We start from the raw sequence: 13,091 nt of genomic DNA on the forward strand, positions 1-13,091 counted from the left end.
GTGGGACCCTGGCTCGGCCCGGAGCTCCCTGGGCCCCGCCCCCGGCGTTCGGCTCCTGACCCGTCCCCCCGCTCTTGCCCCGCAGACGGCGCGCACAGCGTGAGCGCCCAGTGCGTGCTGCGGGTCACCATCATCACGGACGAGATGCTGACGCACAGCATCACGCTGCGCCTGCTGGACATGTCTCCCGAGCGCTTCCTGTCGCCGCTGCTGGGCCTCTTCATCCGCGGCGTGGCCGCCACGCTGGCCACGCCCCCCGACCACGTGGTGGTGTTCAACGTGCAGCGGGACTCGGACGCGCCGGGCGCGCACATCCTCAACGTGAGCCTGTCGGTGGGGCGGCCGCCGGGGCCCGCGGGCGGGCCGCCCTTCGTGCCTTCCGAGGACCTGCAGGAGCGCCTCTACCTGAACCGCAGCCTGCTGGCGGCCATCTCGGCGCAGCGCGTGCTGCCCTTCGACGACAACATCTGCCTGCGCGAGCCCTGCGAGAACTACATGCGCTGCGTGTCCGTGCTGCGCTTCGACTCCTCGGCGCCCTTCATCGCCTCCGCCTCGGTGCTCTTCCGGCCCATCCACCCGGTCGGGGGCCTGCGCTGCCGCTGCCCGCCGGGCTTCACCGGAGACTACTGCGAGACCGAGGTGGACCTCTGCTACTCGCGGCCCTGCGGGCCCCACGGGCGCTGCCGCAGCCGCGAGGGCGGCTACACGTGCCTCTGCCGCGAGGGCTTCACCGGTGAGCGCCCGCGGGGGAGGGGCCCGGAGGGAGGCGGGGCGCGGGAGACAGCGACTATTGGTGGAGGGCGGTGCCCGTCAATGAAGGGAACTCGCCAGTGGTGGGAGGGGAGGCCGGGAAACATCTTGGGAGTAGAAGGGCCCGCCCATTGATGGGAAAGTGCGGACGGCAGAGCTGGTAAGTGGTGCGGGGTGGGGTGATGGAGAGATGCTGAAGAAGTGCTGTCCTGTGGATGCGAAGAAGGCCTTAGCAGCAGTCCCGAGAATGGGAGGAAGGGGATGCTAGAGGAGCTGAGTGGTGAGCAGCGTTGGCTGATGGGGAGAGGGGCAGGCGGGGCTCGCCCCAGGGCCGGGAGTAAGATCCTGCATTTGTCCCAGCGTCCCTTGGGGAAGGAGGGGCCGGGATTTGCATCCCGCTTACCCAGCCTCCCGGAGATGAATCCATGCGTCCGCCGGCACTCGCCAGATCAGTGATTATCCGCTGGCTGCTGCTTGTCGGGCACTATGAGAGCTGGTGCGCACCCAGAGGCCCCCCGGAGCTTCCATTCCCCGAAGGTGGCAGGGGGTGGGAAGGAATATGAGTGTGCAAAGGCAGCTGCGGGGTCAGGTAGAGAAGGTCAGGGGCAAAGGAGATCCCCACAAGGATCCGGGAATGTTTGAGGAGGAGCGAGACGACCGAGGAGAAGGGATCTTGGAGGGCTTCACGGGGGAAGTGGCATCTCAGCCAAGGAAACCTGGAAGGAAAAGAAAGATATTGGAAGTCGGAGGCGAGGAAGAAGGGCCCCGCGGGCCTGGGGTGTGGGAGACGCTAGCTTTCCAGATTGGTTACCGCTAAGAGTGTTTAATTTTCGAGCCCGTAAGCTAAGGAATTGCAATTTTTTCTGAGGGGTCACTGGAGACTTTTGTGGAGATTGCTGGGTCACCTTTGTGAAAGATGGTTTGGAGAGCAATAGACTGCAAGAGGGAAGCCCAATTGAGTGTCTGTTAGAAAAGTCCAAGTGAGTCCGAAGTTCTGGATCGAGGGTTGTGACTTTGTGGGAGTGGACAGAAGGGAACAGAAGTGAGGGCCGAGGACTTGGCAGATGATTGGATTTGAACGTGAAGAAGGGAGAAGAGCCCAAGACGAGATGCCCGGGAGGTTGCTCATGGGTACCCCGGATGGAGGGAAGTTTGGAAGGAAAGGGAACGTTGCTGTAAGGGTCAGCCTGAAGGGAGGAAACGGGATGTGGATTGGTCGAAGAGCAAAGGTTGGAGGTCAGGGAGAGATGGAAGAGCAGGTTTAGGTGGAGTAAGGGAGAGGCGAAAGCACCCAAGATAGGGATCAAAGAGGGGAATTTGAGTTGAAGATCACAGAGGTGGAAGAGTTAGGGCTGATGAAGAAGCCTAAGGTGTGACTATTTCTGTAGGGGACCAAGGAGGAGTGGAGATGTAGGTCATGAGAACTGAGGAGGTGGAGGAGCCGGGAGGCTGTTTGAAAGGTTGTTGGTCTTAATAAGGGAAGCACAAGGGAGAGAAAGGGGAGAGAGGAAGGCCTGGGGTTATGCACTGAACTCACTGAGAAAGGAAGGAGAGTGTCCTGGAGGTTGGTAGGTACTGGCAACAGAATATGGATAGGGGCAATGAGAAAGAAAGGAATGGAATTCAAAGGAGGAAAGATTTTTTCATGATGGGAGACTGGAGGGGGAGCTGGAAGTAGGTTTACTTTTGTGAGCAGGCGGCCGGGACTGCAGAAACTTGTAAAGGATGGCATCTCTTTAAAAGGAAGCTGGGTTTCTGTGAGCTCTGTGAGGTGAGTTCTTTGAGGTGAATGAGAAGCATGTGAAAGGTCTAGAGCCGAGGTTGAAGGGTAAGGGAGGGAGGAAGGAATGAAAAAGAGCACCTTTTCAGTGCTTATGTGTATTAGGTGTTGAGCTCAACATCGAGGATACAAATACCAAAGAACACAGTTTACTTTGAGTTCAAAGGGCTTACATTTTTATAGTTTGTTGACAAGAGAAGCTGAGGATGGTGGGACAGGGGAAGGAGAAGAGTGAGCAGGCTGGGGTGAGTGGTGGGGGAGAGGTAACAGGACTGACTGCTGGTGCTTATTGGAGTAGAAGGTGAAAGCTGGCTGCTAGAGGACAGGAAGTAGAGGCCTTATGGAAGGATTCTAGCAAGACGGGTCCTCTGCTCGGAGTTTCCCAGGAGCCTCTTGTGTAAACCTTGGAGGAAGCCAGGAGGGTCAGTAATCATGGGGCCAGGACAGTGGTGCGATGCCATCCTCTGCTGCAGGCAGCATGTGTTCCTGCTTCCCCCTTTGACCACATTGTTTCTGAAGGTCTGGAGCCTTTGCTGAAGGATAAGAGAACAGTGAAGGCACCACTGCAGGGGGTTTCCTTCCTTTTCAGCTGCCCCGGCTGCTTTTTTGTTTTATTTAGGTTTTCTTTAGTTTGGTTTGCAAAGGTAATTTCTCAGTCCACAGGGAAGCCCCTCTATTACATGGAGCTGGAGGTCCTTCTGATTGAGTTGAATGCTCCTATCACATCACCTCCTGGGGTGGACTTCCCTGAGATAATTCTTTAGCATTTTAATGCAGCAGGAATCAGGCTAAAATGAGAACCCCAAGGATGACTTAGAAGTGAAAAGTAGCAGGGCTGTCTCTTTTGCCTGAAGAGGAAGATGGACTCCTGGGCTGATTATATGAAACCTAGGATACTGAAAACCCTAGAATTTGTAACTGTTGAGTCACTATAAGTGACCCTAGAGAGGAAAATAAAAGAGAGAGGGACTGCAGAAATGGAGGACAGGTGGACTGATTTCCAATAAAAGGAAAATAATAAAAACTGCACATTTTAGGTGGATTGCCATGGCAAATTCCCAGCAAACTTCTGGAAAGCATTATTAATGTGTTGGTTAGTTACTATATAGAAGGGGCAGAAGTGATCACAAAGCCAGCAGGGCTTTATCAAAGCCAGGTTACTCCACAAGTATCTTTTTTTCCTTCTAGAGGGGTATAGGAAGGGGAACTAAAATAATAGACTAAGAGCATCTTCTACATACTTTTAACAAAGTATCTGAAGAAACATCTCATGTTATTCTTATGGAAAGGATAAAGAGATGTGAGTTACATGATGATACAGTTACATAAATTTGGAATTGGTTGAATGGCTAGACTGAAAGTAGACAGTTTGGTAAGGGGTCTCCATTAAAAGCCCCAGGGATCTGTGCTTGGCTCTGTGCTGCTTGGCATTTTTATCAGTGATTTGGAAAAAGTCCTCAGATTGCAGATGGCACAAAGCTGGGAAGGCTAGCTTACAACATGCAAGACAGTGTATAAATGCAAAAAGATCTTGATAGACTGGAGCAGCACCTCTCAAAGTACTGTCTCGTGACTTTTGGACATCCCTGCCACCTTTTCAGGGGTTCTTAGATGATTTTCATAGATCAGAATCATTTACATAATAACACTATGATGTTTTCTTATATGGTAAATATCAATAACTATAACTTCACTAGAGGCAGTGAGGTGGCTGAGTGGAGAGAGCACTGGGCCTGGAGTCAAGAAGACCTGAGTTCAAATTCAGCCTCAGGTACTATTAACTGTGGGACCTTGGGCAAGCCACTTAATCCTGTTTGCCTTCATTCATCGGAGAAGGAAATGGCAAACCACATCAGTATTTTTGCCCCAAAAATGCTAGACAGTATTGAACACACACACACACACAAGCTCTTTGGAGTTTTGAGTGAAAATTAGAGTTTTGAGACCAAAGAGGGACTTCATCACCAGAGCATTGGACTGAATAAATTTAGTTGAAATTGGATAAATGTAAAGTCTAACACTTGGGTTCAGGAATACAAAGGAGAGAAGGCATGGCTAGATAGTGTATTGTCTGAAAGAAATATGAGCATTTTAGGAGCCTTTAAAGCTCTTAGGTCAATGATATGGTTTGACTGCCAAAAATGTAAAAAAGACAGCAGGCCACATTAAGAAAGGCAGTTTCCAGGGTCTCTCCAGACTTGATTCTGGATTGGGTCCCATCTAAAGATTTTTGCTTGGCCTTCATTGTAAGAAGAATATTGTTAAGGTGGCATGTCCTGAGGTGGATGGGCCCTGGAATCATGTTCCATGAGGATAAGTTGAAAGATTTGAAGATATTTAGCTTAGGAAGGAGGAGCTCAGAGAAGATACAGTGTCTATCCTCAGATAGTATGAAGGCCTGTCCTGTGAAAGGAGAATTTAGACTTAATTGCTTAGTCCTCCAGGATAGAATCAAGAGGAATGAGGGGAAATAGCAAAAAGACTTGACAGAGTTTTGATGTTCAGAAAACCTATTTACCAGCTGAGACTGCTCCGGTGTGGAATGAACTGCATTTGGAAGGCTGGGGAGTCATGCAAACATTTATCAAGTGCCCTCTGCTTGGCAGGCACCATGCCAGATATGGGGAGGACAAAGACAAAAAAAGAGGGGCTTATACTCTCCTGGAATTCTTCAGAAAAGGTCTAGATTCCCATTTGCTGGCAATGTTGGGCAGGGGCTTATCCAGTTTGAGTTGGACTCCTTTCAAGACCTAAGGGAGTCTGAAACTGGAGCAGTTTTTTGGTGGGCTCTTGTACCACCTGCCACCTTCCTGAATTCCTGCCCAGGACCAATAGATGCCAAAGCTCAGAATCAGAAATTATTCTGATTTACTTATGATCTCTGGCTCATTCGTTCATTCAGAAGCATCTTTAGTGAGTGTCTGTTGTATGTAAGGTTTCCCACACTAGGCTTTATGAGATAAAAATAGTGAAACACAATGCCTGTCTTCAAGGTGTGTATAGCCCACTAAAGAAAATTTATATATACATATGTATATGTAATAATTCAAAAGATGATCTTTATAAGTACAAATTTTCACAGCAAAGGTACATAAGGTACTGGTAGTGCTCATAAATACAAACAGAATAAATCTTTCTAATTTCATTGAGGATCAGAGAAAGCTTTTCAGAATCTCAGAGTTGAAACAAATTTCTAAGGTCATCCCCTCCACAGTCATGCTCTTTTAAAACATGGTATGATAAATATAAGCTGGGAGGGACCTTAGAAGTCTCTGAGTCCAGTCCCTTCTGGGTCCTCAAGTAGGAAAGTGACAACACAGCTCTTAAGTGAGCCTGGATCCAAAAAATCTTCCTGCTCTCAAGTCCAGTCCTCTGTCCATATCACTGCCTTTCATGTCCAATGGTGGAGAATTTACCATTTGATGATGTAGTTCTCTATGTTGGACAACTCTTAATTATTAAGGATTTCTTCTACATACTTAAGTCAGTGATTCAGTTCAACCAATACCTGCTGTGAGCAAACCACTGCTATGTGTCAAAGATACACTGATTTAGTCTGTGCTTAATAAATGCTTGTTGATTTTTTTAAATGGCACAATCCCTGGGAGTTACTGAAGGAGAATACAGGACAGGATATATCAGGAACAAAGGGAGAGCCAGGCAAAATGCCTGGAGGGAGATTTTGGAAGGAAGAGGGGACTTTCAGATGGGGAGTGGGAACAAAATCAGAAGAGGTTCTCTGGAGGAAGCGGCACCTGATGAGCTTTGGAGAAAAGATTTTGGCAATTAAAGCAAAAAGGGAGTGCATTCTGGACATGGGGTGGGGAGGGTCATGATCAAGGATGGTTTGGTTGGAGTACATCAGAGGGCAGTAGAATACTAGGCTTGAAAAATTATCTGGGGTCAGACTGAAGAAGGATTCACATGTTAGACTGATGAGTTATTTTATCCAGAGCATTGGGGAGCTACTAGGGAGGGTTTTTAGGTAAGGAAGTGTCATAGTCAGACTTGTATCTTAGGAAGATTATTTTTGGCATCTATGAATAATAATAGCTAACCATTATGTAATATTTTATATAGCATTACTTTCATACTTTATATTTGATCATTATCCCAATTTTAAAAGTGGAGAGATTGAGCCTAATAGAGATTAAATTGAGCTGGCCAGGATGATACCAACTCTCTTCCAAGTCCAGTGCCTTCCTTATTCACTTTATCTCCTAGCTGCCTAGAAGCTAACACTTCTTGTAACATGTGCTTGGTCAAGTCCTCCTTTCAGGAACTATGTAGGACAACCCTAGTTGTTCTCTGCTACAAACAAGCCTTCAAACATTTAAAGGCTTCATAGAGGAGTTTATATTTTAGGCTTGCTGGAGAGTGATATTGGTGATTAACATTCGGTTTTTATTCTTTGAACTACCCCTTACCCTAACACTGTGCTTCTTTTCAATCTCCTCTTAGCCCAAATAATCTCCCTAGGTTCATCTTTGCTGCTCATCTTCCTTTCCTAGACCTGAGAGTTGTAGAAACCTCAGTTAATTTAATTCTTAACCCAAGCAGTCATCCTACATCTTTTTAAAGGTCTTTTACCCTCTTCTGGAACACTTTCATTGATGAGGAACTCACTGTCTATAAAGGCAGCTCATTCTACTTTTATGTTTCTCTAATTGCTAGGAAGCTTTTGCTTAATTGAATACATGCCAAAAAAGACTCCAAGATCTAGAGGAGACTACATTTCAGAAGGGGTCAGCAAGAATTTGTAGTCTCCTCTAGATCTTGGAGTCTTTTTTTTGACATGCATTGTAACCAGCCACATCTTTACTGTCCATTGATGCAATTGATTGTTTAAGAAAAGTACAAGACTTTACATTTATCACTATTAATTTACTCACATTAGCATTAGCCCACTGTTCTTAGCTCATCAGATATTTTTAAATCCAGATTCTGTAATTTAATGCATTATCAGTTCCTCCTAGCTTTGTGTCATAATATAAATGTGAATCATGTCATCAACTGGACCTGGGCCAAGGATTGAATCCTGTGGCGTTCCACCAGAAACCTTACTCTGGGTTGACATTAGTCTACTAATAATCAACAGGCATTCTCCAGGTCGGGGAACTTTGAGCAGTTTTTAATTCATCTTGTTATCTGGTTTTCTCGTCTCCGTTGCTTTATCTTGTCTACAGGAGCACTGGGAGGGATTTTTATTAGTTCCTTTGCTGAAATCCAGATTACACAAAGCCCGTATTGATTTAAGTGTCACAAAACTTCTCATCGACACCTCCTTCTCTCCCCTGACACCACCACCAGCCGGGTGCCCCCTCATCCCTAGACCCTTGTAACAGCTGCTGCTGGGGCTCCCTGCCATAAATCTCCCCCCCCTGCAGCTTCCTCTCCCCCCAACTGCTATGGAGATCTGACCCTAACCCTTCCCTGTCAGATCAGTATACAATCTCTTTGGCATTTGGAGTGCTTCCTAACCTGCCCTCCCCCACCTTCCATTTTCTTAGAGTTTTCACCCCAACACCCGCTCCTAGTCTCAGGCCAGCCCCCGGCTGTTTCTGGAACGAGACTCTCCATCTCTGATCTCCAGGCATTTTCACTGGTGACATCTGCCATCCCTGGAATGCTCTCCTTCCTCATCTCTGCCTCTTGGCTTTCCCAGCTTCCTTCAGCTCTAGCTAAGATCCCACATTCTGCTGGAAACCTTTCCCAATTCCCTTTAATTCTAGTGCCTTCCTTTGTCATTTCTGATTTATCCCGTAACTTGTTTGTGCATAGTGATTAGCATACTGTTTCCCATAAGACTGAGCTCCTGCTGAGCAGGGACCCTCTTGTGCCTTTCTTTGTCTCCCCCATGCGTAGCACAGTATCTGGCACATAGCAGGCACTTAACAAATGCTTGTTGGCTGACAGACTGTGGCACCCTAGTAATCTCTAAATCCTATCATACAAGAAAATTATATTTGTTGTTTCCAATGGCTCATAGTGATCAACCTCTTGTCTTTTTAAATCCCCACAAGCATTCTTTCTAATAAGCCACTCCGAAATTCTTCCTCACAACTACCAGCATTTTACCTTCTTCTTCCATTTTCCTAGTCTCTTTCCAATAACCTTCCCCTTTACTCTCAGAGCAGTTCAATTGGCCCAGCATTTATTTCCAAGCATTGCGGGGCTGCAAAGACAATCCTCCAAAAAAACCAGCCTGTGTCTTTTAGAAGTTTACATTCTAATTGAGGGAAACAATATGCATACAAATGAATAAATGTGAAATCTCTAGGAGATAAATTCATAAGGAGTGGATGGAATGGAGTGGGGTGTCCTGGGAACAAATCTTGGTTTGTCTTGGATGTACAGATGTGATGGGAAGAAGAGATGGGACCATAGTGGGAAGGATTTTCAGTTTCAAGGAAAGGACTTTGTGTTTCACCTTGGGGGCTCGTGAAGCTTCTTCAGTAGGGAAGTAAAATGGAATATCAGTTTGGCCACGAGTAAAGAATGGATTTCAGTGAGGAAAGCTGGTTTGAGGGCATCCAGTTAGGAGAAAACCATCTCTTTCTCTTTCCTTTCCTGCCATCCAACTCTTCCCTGACCTTTTGTTCCTGCTGCCCCCCTCCCCATACACCCACTTACCCTGTTTAGGTCATGTCTGGCAGGAAGGATCGCCCCCCAGATGAGAGGATGGGGAAGAGTCATGCTGTGGGCAGCCCTGACAAGGGAGAATGGAAGGTTCTGGAGCTTACACAGACTTAGAATCCTTCTGTCTCCCAATCCTGCCTGCCAGGTTCCTTTTCTAGTAAGAAAGAAAATAGGAGGGAGGAAAGGGGTATGTAAGAAGAAGATCGGGGTAGTCTTTGTCCAGGAGAAGAGGAGAAGGAAGGGACTTGGATGGGTGAGTTTCCATGGTAATGAACTGGTCATTAATCACAGGATCTGAGAATTCTAGAATCTGGACCTCTTGGGTTTTTGGTTTGGGGGGGGGGGCGAGATGAGACAAGGAGGATAGAACAGGTTGGTTGCATAAGAAGTCGAGGGTATGAGAGAGGGAATAGGCCTGTGATTCTGCTAATGGCTTTATTTTAATGGCTTTTTAAATGTCAGGATAACCACAGTCCTCCATCCTCTAGCTTCTTAGGTCTCCAACCTCACTAGGGCTTCTCTCTTGATTCCATATCCCAAAAGAACCAATATAAATGTCTTGATTCCCCCTGTCTGGGGAAGAGACACAGATTATAGTTGAGCCCCAGATCCTTCCCCCACCTCTGACTATTCCTAGTTAATCTGAGTGGGAAGCTGTGTGTCTCACCTCCATGGAGAGAACCTGATCTTATTGTCTATCAGTGACTGACATTGAGGCACTGGGAGCTGAAGACACTAAGCTAGTCTCTTCTGCATCTTCCGAAAGAGCTACCCAGCCAAGAGGACAGTGGGCCTAATCTTCTGGAGCTTAGCATAGCTGTCACCTGTAGGGAGGGACTTCCAATTCCAAAATAAAATACATTTGTCACATAGGAGGTTCAGAGAGAGCATTGGAGAGGGAAGAAGAGTGAGATCTGTCTTTGTGGAGCAGGAGAATTGGAATAGTTTTGAGATAACTGGGGATGATGGGAAAATACGGAAGCAGTATAGAGAGCTAGGGAGTCCAAGAGAGGAAGGGGCAACATTTGTTGGAAGAAAGAGAAATTATGGAGAGATTGGACCATAGAATTGGGGATCTGGGGCTAAAAAAGGGTCTCAGAAGTCATCTAGTACAACTCCCTCATTTTGCATATGAAATAACATAAATCTGATTACCTGTGATATGGCTTCTGATGGACAATATTAATAATAAAGATGGCATAAATTTACCTCTACAAATAAAGAACTATTTATACCGTCTCTCTCTCTCTCTCTCTCTCTCTCTCTCTCTCTCTCTCTCTCTCTCTCTCTCTCTCTCTGTGTATATGTGTGTGTAGGGTTGAAAAGATCATGGAAGCAATGAAGAAATATTTGTCAGGGTGACACAGGGTTGTGAATTATTTTTGTTTTTGGCAGAGGATGGGAGATAGGTCTGACTCTGGTGAGAGTTTTCCTGGATGGAGGAGATGATGTATTTCTTGGTGGCAGGAAAGAAACTAATGGGTAGGGAGAGATTGAAGATTATCAAGAAGGGAGCAAAAGGGGAAGGGGGGAAGAGATGACTTGGGGGACAATCTGTATAGAAGATGAGATTAAGGGAATATGTAAAGAAATGTCTATTTCTATTAAAATTGAGTAAAAGGAGGAGAGAAAGGCTGTAATGTCTACGGAAGGAGGAAGAGGAAGCCTGGAAAAAAGAGAAGGTTTGGAACTTCCTTGGTGAAGATTGGGGATTGAGGAGGGAAGGATTGTCCCAGTCTGTTGGCTTGACTCATTTCCTCTAGCTTTGTAAGTCCATAGAAATCACAAGCATTTCTTGTTTTTTTGTTTTTGTTTTTGTTTTTGGGCAAAACCCTGACTAGCTATAGCTCTTTTTTTTTTCTAGATGTTGATTTTTTTGGACTTAATTGCTTCCTATTAAATCTCATCCTGTTAGATCTAGTAGTTGTTGGGCACAATTCAGTGGGGTCAGATTGAAATTAAAAACATCACATTATCTGTGTGATGTTGTACTTGTATTTATTTCATTACAATTTTCCCAAGGACATTTTAATCTGATTTGGACATCGATGAGTTTTGTTGGCTATTTGTGACAGGTTTGACATCTCTGGTGTAGTGGGTGAAGAGTCCTATCTCTGTCCCATGTGACTGTAGGACCCAAGGACACCTTGCTTCCCTCCCAGCACTCTAGACTAGTGGTGTCAAACTGGGACACATTGACTTAGAAAACTACCCATTTCCTTCTTCTATTTTTATTTATTTTGTTACCTACGTCCCAAGTATGCTAGTCTGGCTCACTTTCACTCCAGGGTTCTGGGAATCTTCTCTAGGCAGCTGCCATAGACTGAAAGTTGCAAGGGAAGGTATCAGTCTGCATTGGCAGAGAGAGTTTCCTCCCTGGAGAGTTCCCTGTACCTATGAAATTTAGGATTCAGTCTTCATCCTTATTAAATCTGACCAAATATTCTAGCCTATCAGGATCTTTTTTTCCTTCTGCCTCTGCCATCGACCTTCCTAGCCCCTGTGCGTAGCTTGGAGTTTCCTGCAGACTTAGCCATGAGGCTGTCTCTGCTTTTTCCAGTAAATCTATTCAGTGGAACAGGATTGAGGGTAGAACCCTGAGCATCTCTACTAGAGGGATGTCTCCCACTCACCAGGGACATTAGTTACTACTCTTTGGATCAGGTGTTTCAGTCACTTTGACATCCAGCTACCTGCCATCTGGAGCCTTCATGCCGAGCGCAGAGGAACGCCACCAGAGAAATTGTCCCTGGTGTATCCCTCCTTCTTCTGCTGCTTTATCAGGAATCCTTAGCTCCCTTCAGGGCCCATGTCAGGTGCCACCCGCTTTGCAGAATCTTTCCAGATGCTTCTAATTGGTGTTCCCTCCCTGCTCGGTCAGGCTTTGTGTCAGGCCTAGGGATACAAGGAACATAAAAGGCAGTATCAGCCCTTGAGGATTGACTTTTTTGGCTGAGGCACTTGGGGTTAAGTGACTTGCTCAGGGTCACACAGTAGGAAGTATTAAGTGTCTGAGGCCAGATTTGAACTAAGGTCCTCCTGACTTCAGGGCTGGTGCTGTATCCACTACACCACCTAGTTGCCCCTGAGGACTGACAGTTTGAATGGGAGAGACCCTATGCAAACATCCCAATATAAGACCTACACAGCATAAATGGGTAATCTCAGAGGGCATGCACTAGAATTGGGGGGCCACCAAAGACCTCTGCAGGTGGGATTCGAGGGGAGCCTTGAGGGAGGCCAGACAGCAGAGGTAAAGAGGGAGTCTTCCAGGTATGGGGGCATGTATAAGGGGCTTCAAGCAGGCCAGTCTTTCTAGGAGTCCAAATTGTATGGAGGGAAGTAAAGTATAATTCAGAAGGGGCCAGAATGTGGAGGGATTTAAGCAAGGCACCAGACAGTGGGCAATAGGGACTCACTGGAGTTTATTCAGTAGGATGGTGATGTGGTCACTTGAGGAAAATCATTGGGGTGGGCAAGAGGAGGATGCACTGTAGTGGGGAGAGAAGGGAGGAAGACCACCAGTTGGAAGTCCATGACAGTGTAGGCAATGGAAACGTGTGTCAGTTTTATTTGTCTGTGGCCATTCTGCTGGCCTGGATCCTAAGCTCTTTGAGGCCAGAGTCTATTTTCTTTCATCATATCCTAAGTGCTTAACAGATGGTGGGTTACATTGAATTGGATACCTGTTAGCAAGTTATTATATTAATAAAAGACTGAGTTGGGATTGTGGCAGACACAAGGGAGATGATGGCTCCAGGAGATATTCCAGACATCAAATGGTCAGAGTTGGATTTGAGAGGTGAGGGAGGATTAAAGGAATTGGACGTGGCAGAACAGACTACCGCAGGTCAAGGAGGGGATGCTGGGGTATGAAGGTGGAGGACACAGAGGGCTGGAGAATTAAGAAGATGGCAGTAGT

General features: G+C 46.6%; 1 protein-coding gene across 4 annotated transcripts in view; it reads left to right on the forward strand.

The window, feature by feature from the left end:
• The window catches only part of CELSR2 (cadherin EGF LAG seven-pass G-type receptor 2), a 47,581-nt gene that overhangs the window by 15,217 nt on the left and 19,273 nt on the right, over positions 1–13,091 (forward strand). For all 4 annotated transcript variants that reach the window (XM_031967209.1, XM_031967208.1, XM_031967210.1 and 1 more), the window contains one exon: positions 86–733. In XM_031967209.1, coding sequence (XP_031823069.1) covers positions 86–733 — 648 coding nt within the window. The remainder of the gene's footprint in view (positions 1–85; positions 734–13,091) is intronic.

The sequence above is a fragment of the Sarcophilus harrisii genome, chromosome 4 (genome assembly GCF_902635505.1).
Source record: "Sarcophilus harrisii chromosome 4, mSarHar1.11, whole genome shotgun sequence".
In the NCBI taxonomy this organism is placed as follows: domain Eukaryota; kingdom Metazoa; phylum Chordata; class Mammalia; order Dasyuromorphia; family Dasyuridae; genus Sarcophilus; species Sarcophilus harrisii.